This window comes from Akebia trifoliata, chromosome 8, assembly GCF_017979445.1.
Source record: "Akebia trifoliata isolate Shusen 1 chromosome 8, ASM1797944v1, whole genome shotgun sequence".
Classification (NCBI taxonomy): Eukaryota; Viridiplantae; Streptophyta; class Magnoliopsida; order Ranunculales; family Lardizabalaceae; genus Akebia; species Akebia trifoliata.
Genome location: NC_141382.1, coordinates 52,388,965 through 52,404,123, shown reverse-complemented (window position 1 = coordinate 52,404,123; position 15,159 = coordinate 52,388,965). Strand labels below are relative to the sequence as shown.

The 15,159-nt window shown below is 35.1% G+C and overlaps 2 protein-coding genes across 3 annotated transcripts in view; both read left to right on the top strand.

Moving 5' to 3' along the window:
* The first annotated feature begins 3,465 nt into the window (after positions 1-3,465).
* On the top strand, positions 3,466-11,111 carry LOC147397747 (Tetratricopeptide repeat (TPR)-like superfamily protein). The gene is given in 8 exon segments (XM_086449658.1): positions 3,466-3,683; positions 3,791-3,933; positions 5,910-6,055; positions 6,058-6,097; positions 7,600-9,308; positions 9,537-9,586; positions 10,066-10,155; positions 10,252-11,111. Coding segments are annotated over 5 exon segments (1,866 nt in total). The 5' UTR covers positions 3,466-3,677; the 3' UTR covers positions 9,131-9,308; positions 9,537-9,586; positions 10,066-10,155; positions 10,252-11,111.
* A 3,423-nt stretch (positions 11,112-14,534) lies between these two features.
* The window catches only part of LOC147397746 (ARID/BRIGHT DNA-binding domain-containing protein), a 10,421-nt gene continuing 9,796 nt past the window's right edge, over positions 14,535-15,159 (top strand). For both annotated transcript variants that reach the window (XM_086449656.1, XM_086449655.1), the window contains exon 1: positions 14,535-15,159. This exon is cut by the window's right edge. The gene's annotated coding sequence lies outside the window, so the exon portion shown is untranslated.

The window sequence follows — 15,159 nt, the reverse complement described above, 5'->3', positions numbered from 1 at the left end:
AATAGTTTCATTTTTTTTTCGAGAACAAGAGTATAAAGACGGGAATTGAGCCGATAGAGACGATGTGCCACACCAACTATCCTCCCAGAATCTGATTCTGTCCCCCGTGCCTGCCTTGAACTTGATTCCTTTCTCAAACTCCTCTCTCACTTTTTGAATTCCTTTCCACACACTACACCCATACATGCCTTTGGCCTCGCTGCTATATCAACCTAGTCGAATTTCCCCATATTTGGCTGTAATGACCCTCCACCAAAGACTACCCCTCTCCCCCCCAAACCTCCAAATCCACTTCCCTAAAAGAGCTCTATTAACTAGTCTAAGACCCCAAACCCCCAAACCCCCATTCTTCTTGGGCAAATAGATAATCTTCCATCTGACTAAATGATACTTCCTTCTTCCATTCTGATCATTCCATAAAAAATTCCCCATAAACTTTTCTAATCTGATCTCTACAGACCTAGGGAGCGTGAACAAGGAGAGAAAGTAAACTGGGATACTCGTTAACAAAAATAACAATTTAAACGAAATCGATTGAATGATCATTTTAAACTCAAGAATCTCACAATATTTTTTTCAGAATAAATCAGAATTTATTATCATTATTTGATCTCCTATTAACTCCAATAAATAAACAATGAGGACTTCCCATTATTTCAAAATATGTGAAGAAGATGTGTTAAAAATTAGGGTGCTAATAGGCAAGAAATGAACCAAGATATTGGTTTGCAAAAGGCTTCCCAAACAAGAAGATGGTGGAAGATAAAAGAAGTTATAACTTCTTAGGCAATGATCCCATGGTTAAAATGTAACTTACTAAGTTACTTCCATCCAATAAAAATAAACATTGATTTTCTAATTCAAAAATTCGACAAAAATAACATAATTTTGGAGAAGTATATATCTCCTTGAAAATTGCATTATCATAAAAATAAATAAAAAAATCAATTTCTATGCATGAAGTCAAGGACAATCTATAAGAGTTGAGTAATGCCGAACCCAAAGTTATTTAAGAGAGAGAGAGAAGGTTTTAACTTTCTATTTCTTTGAGAGAAGCTTGTCTCTGAGGTCGGCTACATCAATGTCATTGAAATGAGTCTCTGGCAGCCAGTTTCCTGTTTTTGGGTCTCTCATCCAATAGACTTTCTTTTTTTCCTCCTCCATTGCTTTTGTTCCCACATTATTATTGCTCGAATCCAACTTGCTTTGTACATTCTTTGTTGCGATACTTGAACACCATCGCCGACTGCATTATTTATCAAAAGTTAACAATATTGGTGGGAATTGTTGCAATCTTAATCTTAAAGAAGGAAAACCAATATAACAAAAATAAAAAAGCAATCTAAAGCTCACAAACTCTAACCTGATAGCCAAAAAGCTGTTGAAATTGAAAGGCACCTTCGTCATCTTCTCTATATAAGTTCTTGCAATATCTCTATGTGTATGTGTTTGTGAGAGAGAGTGAAGGTTTATATGAACGAAGGGTTTAAGAGATGGGATGAGATTTTATAGGCGTGAGTTAAGAGGCTGTTTTAGCTAAGTTCAAACTCTCTGGCTCGCAATTTTAGAAGGTTACGGAAATAGATTTTTGGTAATAGTTTAAAACTTAACTAAACGGAGTTCGAGTTGACATTCGAATCTGACCGCTTTGACTCGACCCAGAACCGGTTTGCTTTTGAAAAATCAGTGAAGTTGACGGTTTGGATTGGTTTTAAATGTTGGGAATTTTAGTAATACCCCTGCCATATTGTGTATACCCTGGCACAGAAAGTCAACGTTGTTCCATCAATAGAAAACGAGGTTGCCTACTTTTTGATCAAGAGTCTTGCTGGGGTGACAAAAGGTGACACAATGATGTGGTGGTGAGCACATAATCGTAGATGTTTTTCTGCGAGATACGAATTAAAAGAATGTGCCACCACGTCATTTGTGTCACTTTTGTGTCTCCGTTTATGTCATTCCAGCATTTTCCTTTGATCAATGGTATAAATCTAATAGGAAAACTTTGAAGTAACATCGTTCCAAACGTTACTGATGTGGATGTTTCTATATAATCATACGTGCTTTTCATTGAGAAACGAGTGAAAGCATTTATGGTTATGTGCACACTAATGTCCCAAAATGTTGTCAATTTCAATGTTACTCGCACCACTCAATCTAATATCATCATTTTCTAATGAGTATTACTAAAATCCCTTTTAATATTTTATTTTTCCATGAAGGCATGATAAATAATTTTTAGAAAACATTTTATTTATTTATTCATTAAATGGATTCTCCAACCATAACATCTATTAATCCAGCTCATATTAACATAGAGTCATCCTAGAGTGAACTCAAGATTGTATCTCATATCGCATGTCCTGACGTGAAAGTGTGTAGGAAACATAGATACTTTTTGACTCACATCTTGATGAAAACATCTATGATTCCTTGCGCACTTTCATGCCAGGATGTGTGATATGAGATACAATCTTGAGGTCACTTCAACATTATTCATTAACATAAGAAATCAAACTACTCCAAAAGATCAATATATGTTGGGATATGAGACATCTGAGAGTGGAGGAAAATATATGCTACACACTCCTCACTCATAAGAGTGGAAAGAATCGAACCTAATCCTCTAATACCATGATAACTAACCAATTATTATAAAAAGATCAATCTATTGGAGATGGGAAGAACTATATAAAAAGGTCACGAGACTTAATTAGGTATGACACATTTGAGAGTGGAAGAAAACACTCAATCGTTAATTTCAAATAGACTTGAACTAATGCCAATCTAAGTTGATTTGACCCTATTGAGTTGAATCACATTGACTAGTTCAAATGGAAATCGATGGGTTCTAATGTGATACAAAATATTGTTTGTCATAAGTTAAAATCATAACTTAAAAACCATCTTTGACTTAAATATATCCCTTATATATTTTGGTGAATGTATGTGATACCTATGTTATTAAAACGGATGATATACCCTTTCACCTTAGTATATCAAGGAAGACTATTAGAAAATAACTCAAATACCCTCATCTCCAACCACTTTAGTTGCCACGGGTTCGGGTGGAAATTCTATACTTAGAACTTGTTAGGACTTAGAAATATAAATGTGGGTGCTATCTCATGAATTTTCACTCCATCACCCCACCCATTACCCAAATTCCCTATCGAAGTGGTCAGCACATCTTCAAATTCCCAAGATATCTTATCTAAGTAAGATTAATTATTTACAGACATGTAGGACAAACGATTTGTTGAGAATGCTACATGGTTTGTTTGTGTAAATTAACCAAAATAGACAAACTAATCCTTATAGAAGTAGGAATCTGGCTCCAATGACATCCCCAAACACGACCTAAATAGTGCTTGTCCCTTTTTTTTTAACAGAAAATGCTCAAGTGCGGTAAAACTTTTTTGTCAAGTAAAAACTCCCTCTTTTGTTACTTTTTAAGAAAAAATTAAAGAGTTGAACGAGAGCAACGTTTCATTTCAAACTGATCTATACGACTTTACGTAACCAATCTATGTATTTCCATCTCAGCCATTCACCACGATTGGTCTCATACGAATTTTTACTACAGAGAAGTTGGGATTGATTGCTATAGCAGAGCCACCGAAGAAGATTTAACAAAGCTCGGTTTTCAGAGAACAGAGAAACACGAGAACTATCCAATGGTTGTAAGTTAGCATTCGATTAGCTTTGTTTTAAATGGATTCTTGGATCTGGATTAAGCCTTTGTTTGTGTTTCTACAAATTATTTTTGGTTCCATTTTGTATTTTTCAGTCAATAATTGCGAACGAAGACTTTGGGATTTTTCTTCGATTTCTCAACACCACCAACATCAGAACTCAAGCTTTCATCAAGGGCGTTTCTCAGATTTTTGTGAATATTCTTTTCCAGAAATCCAATATCATTTCGAATCAAAGGTAAGGTCAAAAATTTCAAAGTTGATGATTTGGTTCTAGGGTTTTTTTTAGCTTTCCATGGTAATACATAGGAGTTCAGTGGAAAAAGATTCGTATAGTGTAGCTCACAATGTGTTGATCAAGAGTTGTTTAAGTGATTTTGTTTAGTCTAAAGTAACCCATTTGTCTTTTTGAACTAAAAATTATAATTTGGGTATTTCTCTTCAAGGATTCTACATATGATCAATCTGCATTGTTATTGGAGACAATATTTAGGAGACCCACATATTGAAGCCTGAATGCTTTGTTACCATTTGTGTTGGATACTTCAGTTTTAGGTGTAAATGTCATATATGTGCTGTTTGGGGACAGTTTCCATGGTATATCTGGGTAACATAGCTGGAGTGAGCTATATAACCTGAGCCAAGTGTAAGGAAAGTTAAAGATCCAAAGCAATAATTAACAAATCACCCAGAACTACAAAGACATAATAAAAGCCAATCACACTTGAAATTGTATTACGCTCGGCACAAACCTCCACAACCATTTTCCCAACAATGTTGAATTCATAAGTTTGAATCTACAAAAACCCAGCCACCCCCACACCCACACCCCCCCACACCCGACACACACCAAATGATTCTTCAGCAAATACTCTTCCAGTTAACTTGGTGGAATTTGTGATTCCCATCCTTATCATTCACAAAAATTCTTGAATCAACTTACTAAGCTTGAATTCCACACTCTTAGGGTTTGTGAATAATGATAAAATAAATGGAGATGCCAGGGTGCTTTGATTAACATCATTTTCTCCTCTTAGAAAGATATCCTCAATCTCCACAACCCCAATCTTCTACTTACTCTCTTAATAACTGGATACCATGTAGTTTACTCCTCCTATATGTGCCCCTGAAGGAAGTCAAAAGTATGGAGCTAGAAAGGATCCTACCTGTGAGCCCGTGGATACTACCAAAAGATCCAGACTGGGGACTTAACCCACTCCAAAGACCTTAGACTTATTGGAAATTGATTGCCAACCTATAGATCACCACAAACCAAGGAAGCGACCCACAAAAAAAACTTAATTTGGTCAAGGGATGTACACAGAAAGATGAGTATCATCCACAAATTGTAATTGAGAGATCTTTTAATTTTTCTTCCTAGCTGCTATTTAACCACCAAAGTAGTTTCCCAAAATGGCAATGTTGTTTGAAGGTGCCTGCTATCTCGGTAAAGTCTATGGGTGATGATACCATAGACCTGGGTTCAATTCCTGCCATCACTGAGTTACTGATCTCATTAAAAACAGGTTTACCATAAAAAAGAATGGCAATGCTGTGAAGAAAGTTTCTTGAAGGCTTTATTTTTATTTTTTTACCAAAATTACTCTAAAAAATGTTTAGCCAAAGTAGCAAAATCTTATAGAGGGATCATAGCTTGCTGCTTTGTAAAACTAAAGAATTGCAACTGTAAAACAAATACATTGTGGGCTGGTTTCTGCAACTAATACCAAGTGTCGAATACACGGGCACTGACAAGCCTGGTGCACCAACTTCTGTATAGTTCTTTTTATGTTGAAAGATATTTTTTCTAAATGCATCAGTTTAAATAAATTAAAGATTTTGTTGCTGAAGTTTGCCTGACATATGAGAATGTGATTTTTGACACTATGATTTCGTATTTTACATGGATTTTCAATCATCTAATAAACCAAGAAGAATAGAAGACAGGAACTTTTGGCTTGGAGGCTTCTTCGTTTCTCCATAATTTAATGAAGAAAAAGGAAAATCGTAACATTGTCTCATACCATTTCTATTATTCTTGTCTTCGATAATGCATGAGTGTTAGGATTGATGGGCAGACAGTGATTTGATATGAGTGTTTAGTGATTTATGTAACTTCTGATAGTTAGAAAGCTTTGTCCTTGCTACAGATTTTCTTTTGGTTTTTGAGAATCTGATTTATATTGTTATTCTTTTAATTTGTGGGACTTCTAGGCATAATGAGCTGTCACCTACAGTACTTCCAGATATGATTGTGACTATTGATAATCCATATCAGATCAGAACTCAAGATTGGTTTTCTAAGAGGCAGAGTTATCACAATGATAACGAGGATTCACAGGCTGTTTTCAATGGATTGGATACGTGCTAAAGGATACTTTAGAGCGTTTGAAAAAGATTAGGTCAGATTTCTGTTTTCGATTACTTCAATATTTTGATATACCTTTGTGGAAACTAAGCCTTTTTTAAAATGCTGTGACACCCAGATACTGCAAAGATTCAAAAACCATACATGTGAATTAGATATTTACACTTATTTGACATTCTTTTTTTATGTATCCGGGTACCATGGCTTGCCATTCAATTAACACTTGAAGTCTTACTAGCCAATATACAGGATTTCTTTTACTTTATTTATTTATGTTTGTAAGTCTAAAATTGTTTAATTCAAAAGAGAGGCATACTAAAAAGGAGGCCGAGAAGACTTTCATAAAATCAGAAAGATCTACAGGAAAAACAGAGAAACACAAAGAATGAAAGAAAAACAGCCAATGCAACAGAAACTGTGCTAATTCTCCTCCTCGATTACAAGAACCATCTAGGAACAGAGTATTCGAAGAACAACACACTGAATTCTTTGAAGACCTTACACCAGAAAAAAATAATTCCAAGACTCTGATTATCACTTCATGAATCTGCTGCGCTTTTCCATTGAAGACTCCTGTTCCTTTCCTACCACAGTCCCCAATAAACCGCAAATGGGTCAGCCCCCACAGCGTTCCCTTTTTAGATTTGAAAGCCATGGTAGGCAAACTTGGAATAAACTTTAAAAAAAAAGGCCTGGGAAGAATTCTAACTATCTTGATAAAAGAAATGGGACCAACTTTCATGTGATCTTCCCTTCAAAAGGCACCAACATGCTGGAAAGATGTATTTGAGTCACTCAATTTTGGTTCATGAATGATGAATGCTTCATTGGGACAAAGATAGTCGTGTTGGAGTTTTTGAGATGTTTGAAAAGATTGATCCAATTCCTCACATTTCCTGATGGCATTGCCTCTGCTTGTTGAGTCAATTACTCACATTTCACCACCCTTTAAGCAATTTACTGGGTTGATCTCTTTTATGCAATCTGATAAGAAAAGTACTTCTGGATTTAACCGATCACAAAGGCCAAAAATGAATACTACCATAGTTTCCTTCAAGGGCACCAAATATGTTGCATCCAGTGCCAGTCAGTTTGGTCTTTATTGACTAAAGGTTGGATTGCACATCTTTACTTTATCTATGACCAATCATTAACAAATTTAGATTTTATTGATTGTTTGGAATTAAAAAAAATTGTTTATTAGTCATTTGTTAAGTATCGAACAGCTATTTTTTAGCTAAGGCTAGACCATTGTTCTAAGATTGAGAGGTCTGATCCAGATACTATGCAACTTGTTTCTATGGAGCCAATTGAACCCCCAATGTCATTGTAACTGTTCTGTTTAAATCTTCTTTGGAATTTCAGGGTTAGGAGTGCCTGGTGGGGTGAGTTTTACTTATTGTTTGGGTTGTATATTTGTAGTGGTATTGTTACAATTTACAACAGATGCAATGGGAAGGATTGATACTAAATATGGCTATATATTTCAAGCAATTTATATTATTTCTCTCTGATTCACTTCCACATACGTTTCAGGGAAAACATTTTAGTGGCTGGGTCTGGCCTTTGGGAATGGGGTTCTGAGACTGATTTCACTGGACATGCTGCTCTAGTTAGGGCTTTGTGTGTAGAAGGCAAGGTGGGAGCAGCTCTCCTGCTTCGAAATAAAATGCTACAGAAATATGTGGTTCCCGATGTGTTAACACATAATTACCTTATTAATGGACTTTGCAAAATGGGTTGCTTGGAGAAGGCTTATAGACTTATTGAAGAGCTGTCAGAAGTAGGACTTTCCCCCAATTGCGTTACTTACAATACTCTAATTGATGGATACTGCCGGCTTGATAACATGGACAGAGCTCTCTATCTTTTCTCTTCTATGGGTAAGAGTGGCATTAAGCCCAATAGAGTGACTTGCAATATTCTTGTCCATGCCCTTTGCAAAAAAGGTCTTTTGGAGAATGCAAGAAAGCTTCTCACAGAGATATTAGACAAGCATGGTGAGGACACCTCAGATTTAATCACCACAACTATACTTATTGATGGATGTTGTAGGAAGGGGGACATTGTCCGGGCTCTTGAACTTTGGGATGAGATGTTCCAAAATGGTACCGAAAAGGATATTGTTGCCTATAACGTTCTCATCAATGGATTCTGTTTGAATGGGAACTTGAAGTTTGCATATAAATACTTCTGTGAAATGTTCAAAAGGGGGTTCCTTCCGGATATATTCACCTATAATACCCTAATTAGTGGGCTATGTAAAGAAGGAAAATTTGATGAGGCATGTGATATTCACAGTGCAATGTCAAGGATGGGTGTTCAACCAGATGAAATCTCTTACAAAATGGTTATTCAAGGTCTTTGTCTTTATGGACAGGTCATTAAAGCAAACAAGTTTCTTCTTAGTATGTTGGACTATTATATGAGACCGGATCCTCTTATCTGGAATGTGGTTATTGATGGATATGGGAAATGTGGAGATCTTAACCATGCTTTCCTAATTAGAGATCAGATGGTAGCATCAGGTGTTATACCAAATACTTTCACGTATAATGCATTGATTCATGCACAAGTAAAGGGAGGAAATATTGTTGATGCCCAATCTCTAAAGCAGGAGATGCTTTCGAATGGGCTTTTCCCTGATGTTGTCACCTATAACCTGTTAATAGGTGCTGTTTGTAATTTTGGACATGTCCGTTTTGCCGTCCAGTTGCATGACGAGATGCTAAGGAGAGGTTATGAGGCGGATGTTATCACTTATACCGAGTTGATTCGAGGTCATTGTATGAAGGGGAACGTTAAGGAAGCAATAATGCTTTTCAGCAAGATACAGAGATCTGGTGTTCTTATTGATCATGTACCATTTCAAATACTCATTAAGAAGTACTGCAAAATGAGAGAGGCAGAAAAAGCATTTGACCTCTATCAAGAACTGGTAGAAAGGGGGCTTACGTGTCGACCTTCGGCTTATCATGCCCTATTATCTGAACTGATTAACGAAGGATTCACTCGAGAAGCAATTCGAGTATGTAATGACATGGATACGTTGGGCTTGATGAAGTAGAGTCCTTTGCCTCAATATTGACCTCTGGAAACTACTGAGACTTCTGCCATGGAAGGGGAGGAATGACTCAAACGAGGTATGCTATCATTCTAAACAGTGGCTCTACTATGCGAAAATGTAAATACCTGAAAGATGGAAATAAAGCTGTTGTTCAAGTCACTGCAATTATCAAAGCATGGTGAGTCTCTATATCTTCATCTGTGTGTCAATTGTCAGTGTTATTGGGAATCTAAGGAGGGTTTACCAGTGTCATTCTAGATTACCTGGTGGATAAATTTAGGTATTCTGTGCTTAATTTCCACTACAAAAGCAATTCTCTTGTTTATTTATTTTATTTTATGTTTTAACTTCTGTCAAGTCTTGAAACTAAGGACCAGTTGTTTCTGTCTACATGTTTGACATTCAGATTTGAAAATGGCTCTTTGCAATCCTGTGGAAGGGGCTGCCATATACAAGGTATGGTCACTATACACCAGGTCTTTTATCATTGGGTTGTATCTAGTGTAGTTTCCTAATCAGTGATTTGGTTGTCTTTTTTATTTTTTATTTTTTTTTTACTTCAAAGTTGCATTGCAATTTAATTTGACCACCTTACTGATTGACTACATCAGTGCGGTGTTGGAAGGGAAGAAGATAGCTTCCCTTTTGTGTACTTGAGGCTCACATGCCGGAGATTTTGGATCCCATTATTAAGTGACTTAGTCCATGGAGTATTCCCCCTTGTGAGGCCTTATGGATATCATGTTAGCTGATTGAACAGTAAAGTAAATTGTCCATAGTTTCTAGACCACTCTCTATATTTCTATCCATTCTGACATTTTTAACCTCTACAAAAGTTGACTTCAATTTGAGAAGTCTGTTAATTTAAATAGTAATTTTATGTCAACTTGTTCTTATAATTAGTAATGTTAAAATGGGTTGAATTTTTGTGGCAGTGATCATTATGCTGAGAATTACTCATTGTACTGTTGAATCATCCAAGTTGGTATCCAAATGGGCTCCACAAGTGGGAGTAGAAATGGGGAGTAAGTATAGACTCTGTTGGTAAATTGGTGCTACCAAAGGTATCTATTTACTGATCCGATGAAATGATTGTAATCAACTGATCCATGGATTTTCAGGGCTATTCCCCGTCTCTCTGTGACTCAGAATGCACTAGCTCTGATGGTTCCTTTCAGCAGCTGATTAACTTTTTGGACTAGGAATGGAACCATTCAGTTGTGGATCTTGACCCCTGCCTTGTTTTCCGGAGTTGCACACCAAAAAGGAGGATATATTCTGCCTGCCCTCTGGCCCTGGTGCAGTTTCTTTCCAAGATGGCACTCCTCTCATATCATGGTTCCTTCTTTGTTTTTTCTTGCAGGAGGAAAATTTTGAGGTGATGTAATTTCTATAATCTGTCTGAGAGTGACCTTGCTTCTCAATGTTGGGTTTTTTACTGAATTCCCAGAGCCCATATCAATGCGCAAAGCATCTGGTGATGCAACCTGTTGTTGCACCAGGTTTGTTCATAGGTGGTGGGCTACCCACCATGATGGTGCAAACTTTGTAAATGTTTCTCTCAGCAGTTCTTGCTTCTTCATTGTAGACAGGTCATTATTTTTTGTTCGTCGGTAGTTATTGTAGTGAAATTGTTATTTACTTCTTATTATTTGAATTCAAAAGAAAAAGAAAAAAAGTTTACTTGTAAGGTGGTAGTTTTAGTTGTCTATAAATTTATTGATTCATGTATGACATAATAGTGAATGGAAGTAGGTACAACTCCTGGGAAAGTTGAATTAAGGGATTGATAATGTTCTCGACAATACAATCTAAGCATTGGTCCATTTTCTTCATCCTTTACAAGAGCTATATTTCTCCCATATTCGAAGCTATGAAGGTATGAAAATAGAGGAACTTGGTCTTCATTGGCAGTCATTTGATCCAATTTTGAGATTTTATTTAACATAAGCTCACCTTAGAAGGAGATGGTGTGGCATGAAATGGTGTTATTAAATAGGGAAAAATTACTTAATGAACTCTGATGGAGGGCCTGTTTGATCATGTGGAAAATGGGTTTCCAAATCCTTGGAAAAATCCTAGGTGGAAATTAGGAAGGTTGAAAATATGGACTCTATTGTTTGATTGTACCTAGGAAAATAACAGGAAAAACTAGAAAAGAAGAAAGAGTGGGGACGGGACAAAGGCAGAGCATGAGTGGGGTGGAGAAGAAGAGAAAGAGAACACAACAGAGGACGGAGGCGGAGGAAGAAGAAGAAGATACAGGGGGACTAGGCAGAGGTGAAGCAGGGATGAGGCAGAGAGAGAGAAGGTGGAGGGAGGTCGCGGGGCAACGACGACGGTGTTTGTGGCAGTGGTGGTGGGGAAGGAGGGGAAGGAAATTAGGATTTTGATTTGGGGGTGGATTTCATTTTCTAAAATACATTGGAAAATGAAATCCAACTTTTCTTGGATTTTTGGATGGGGGTGGAAAATCGTTTTTCACGGAAAACTTGCAATCAAATAAGGGAAATTTAACATCCATGGAAAATCATTTTTCCTCTCCTATTTCTGGGTATTCAAACAGATTCTTAATGAACTATGATGGAGGGATCTATTTCTAAATGCCCAAGACGTTTATGATACTTTGTTGTCCATTTATTAAAATCTTTTTTTCTAAATGCCCCCTCACCCTTGTTGAGATCAATCTTTGATCTAATTGTCAAGATTGGCCTTTTACAACCCCAGAGATCAATAATTTCAAGTTGTTTGAAATTGTTGATAACAATGATTAGAGTTTGACATTATATTCGGGTGAGGGGGCATTTAGAAAGAAAGATTTTACTAAAAATCAGGGTGCATTTAAAAAAATGTCCTTCCCGGAGTAATTTTCCCTTACAAATATTAGGACCCTCGATTCATGTCGGAGACTTTAATAGAGCATGATACGTGTGAATAGTCGATGCTATGTTGTTCTAGTTTTAGAGGGAATTACAATAATAATGTTGAAGATACAGTTTGCACTTTGCACCCATTATATGTTAAAAGATAAAAAGAGTATTGTTGATTCCATTACATAAACTTTTCCAACTGATCTTCATGCACACTCTCTACTTCGTGCACAGGACCCACATTTTCTCAACTTACCACATGTACTGTAACTAAGTAACTGCAATTGAACTACCTATTGAAAATTCTCTACTATTTATATTTGATAAACATAACCAACATAATATTATCAGGACTTTCACATTGTTATTAAACCATGGGTCAATCTTCAGAACCATTGATAATTCTTCCCAGTTTGTGTAAAATTGATTTGTAAACTCGGTATTTTGATCACCGACGTTCTTCCCACATTTTTTGTACATGCTTTGGTGATGGTGGTGGTTATTTTTGTCAAAATCCTTTTTTTTTTCTTTTCTCCTTTAATATTTTAGAAACTTAACTTTTTAGCGTTAATTATTTTTAACCATTATATTTAATTCATTTTAATTTATAATTCTTATAATTTACTTGATGATTTTTCTTATTATTATTAATTTTATGGTTCATCAAAGTAATGCAATTCTTTCTTACTTTTTTCACTTAAATTCATTGATGTGCAATGATTAATGGAATGTTACAAATTCCTAAGCCATACATTTTTCATAAATATCCTTAAAAGGTATACTTATTTTATCTTTTAACTATAGGGTGGCATGTGCAAGCTTACATGAATAAAAAGGGTTTATTTGTAATTTATAATATTAATTAATTTTTTTTTTTTAGAAGATTACCTAGTAAGGAAGATATTTTTGTACTTTTCAAAACTAACCAATGTGAAATAGCAATTTTCTTGATTTTAGATCAAAATGATCTTTGATTATATTAAGTTTAAACGTAAGGGTGTGGTATTTTTGGAATTCAAATTTTAGTGTCAAGCTACTTCTGCTCTACCTTCTCTCATTATAATTGTAAAGATATAAAAATAAATAAATAAATAAATAAAATTTATCATCACTTCCAAGAAAATAGGACCATCATGATCATCCAACTTTGTGGAATGTTTAAATATGAAAATTTATTATGATATATATACTAGAGGTTGTCGGTGCATGGCATCATCTTTGAATTTAAAAGGATAAAAAAGGAAAGACAATAAAATTATAAGGATATTATTGAAAAGAGACAATTTATAAAATTGAAGGATATTCTTGAAAATAATGGTAGAATAAGAAATGTACTAAAGTTAGATAGATATTCTTAAAAAGGAAAAAAGAGAAAATGAAATCGTAGTTCGATACCCAATATGAGCATTAATTCTTCAGGGACCACCCGCGATGGTGCACCCTCACATACTTGGTGCGTGTGATGTGCAAGAATTGCACATGCCTCGGGATAATTCCTGGACAAGACCATGATCTATAAACTGAACAAAATCCATATACAAGCCCAGTTCATCATCTACAAGGGTACCAATTATTAAGAAATAAGTATTAGTAGGTGGCATGTGCAAATGCATATGCACTACAAAATGTAGGATTTATTTATGATTTAAATATTTTATAATTACTTTAAGACTACTAATAATTTGACTTGAAAATTTTCACTAGATCTGTACTTGATTGACGTGGCAAGTGCATAGAATCGTAGATCTTTTCCTTATGTATCTTGAAGAAAAAGATTTATGATTCTGTGCACTTACCACGTCCACCAGGTGAAAATTTGACTGATTACTTTAAAAACATATTTTAAAATTTTTAAACAAGCAATCAATTATATTCTAATTCTTTTGATAGTTTAAAATATTACCTAATATGATTTTTCCATATAAAAAATATATATATATATATTTTTAAATTTTAGAAATCTAAAAACTTAAAACGTGATTATATTCCTTTTGATGAAAATGACCTTAATAATAATCAAATTAAATATAAAAGTGTGGGCATTTTCGATGTTGAAAATAGTGATTAGTATTTGGTGGATGGAGTTAACAATTTTGACAAGTGCATGGGGTTCTTACCAATTAATTAATTCATAGATGTAAAAGTACTAAACTGCCACAAAATGAAACGAGAGAAAAGGTGTGAAACTGTGAAAGTCTTCCTCTTCAAAATGTTCTAACATGCTACAGTTGTGGGATCCACCTGGTTTCAAAGGTCTTCTCTACTGCCACGTCATCTGTTCATGCAGATTTATTTGATAGAAATCAAAGGTCAAGATTGCTTCAATTACAGTGAGCTGGTCTTGATGAACTTGAATCGTGGCCTTTGGGAAACAGCAGTAGAGAATCAAATCGAGCTAAAAAAAATGGAAAGAATAAGAAAAAAAAAAGTTGGATCACAGAAGTCCGACCCATCAGACCCATTTCAGGATTTCTCTCAAATTTTCCAACCTCTTAAGAACAAAAAAAGTAAAAAACAAAAAACAAAAAAAAAAAAAACATTTTTAATTTTCTTTTCGAGCACGACAACATGTTGTTTTGGATTCATAATTTCCGAATCTTTGGGCCAACCTATGAGTTTAGTCCACCGAAAATCCCTTTTTTTCTCAGGATTTTTGAACTAATATACTCATCTTTTAATTTTGAATCTTTTTTCAGATATTTAATATACTTGTCTTTTAATTTTAATTTTTATTTGAGTCTCTTTCTCTCAATCACGATGGTCTCTCTTTATTTATTTCTTAGTTTGATTTTTTGTTTTGTTTTGTTTGACCTGTTTGGGTGTGAGTGTGGGTTTGTGTAATTTTGCGACAAATAGAGAAAATTGACTGACATTTACTTTTAGGGATTTGATTTTAATTTGTGGCGTAGTTTGAATTTGTGTTAGTATATGAGAGTTTTAATTCGAGATGCCCTTTCGGGATTTTTTTGTGATTTTTAAGGCTTTAGGGTTTCCTTTCTTACTTTACTCTTCCCTTTCATCGACGGTTTTGATTTTGAGAGCTATAAACCTTGTTTTCTGGCTTAGGCCATCGAATTTTTTCCTGATTTCCTCATCTGCTCCATCGTTCTTCCATAATTTTCTCGTCTAGGCGGCGATTTTTCATTGTTTCTCACATGG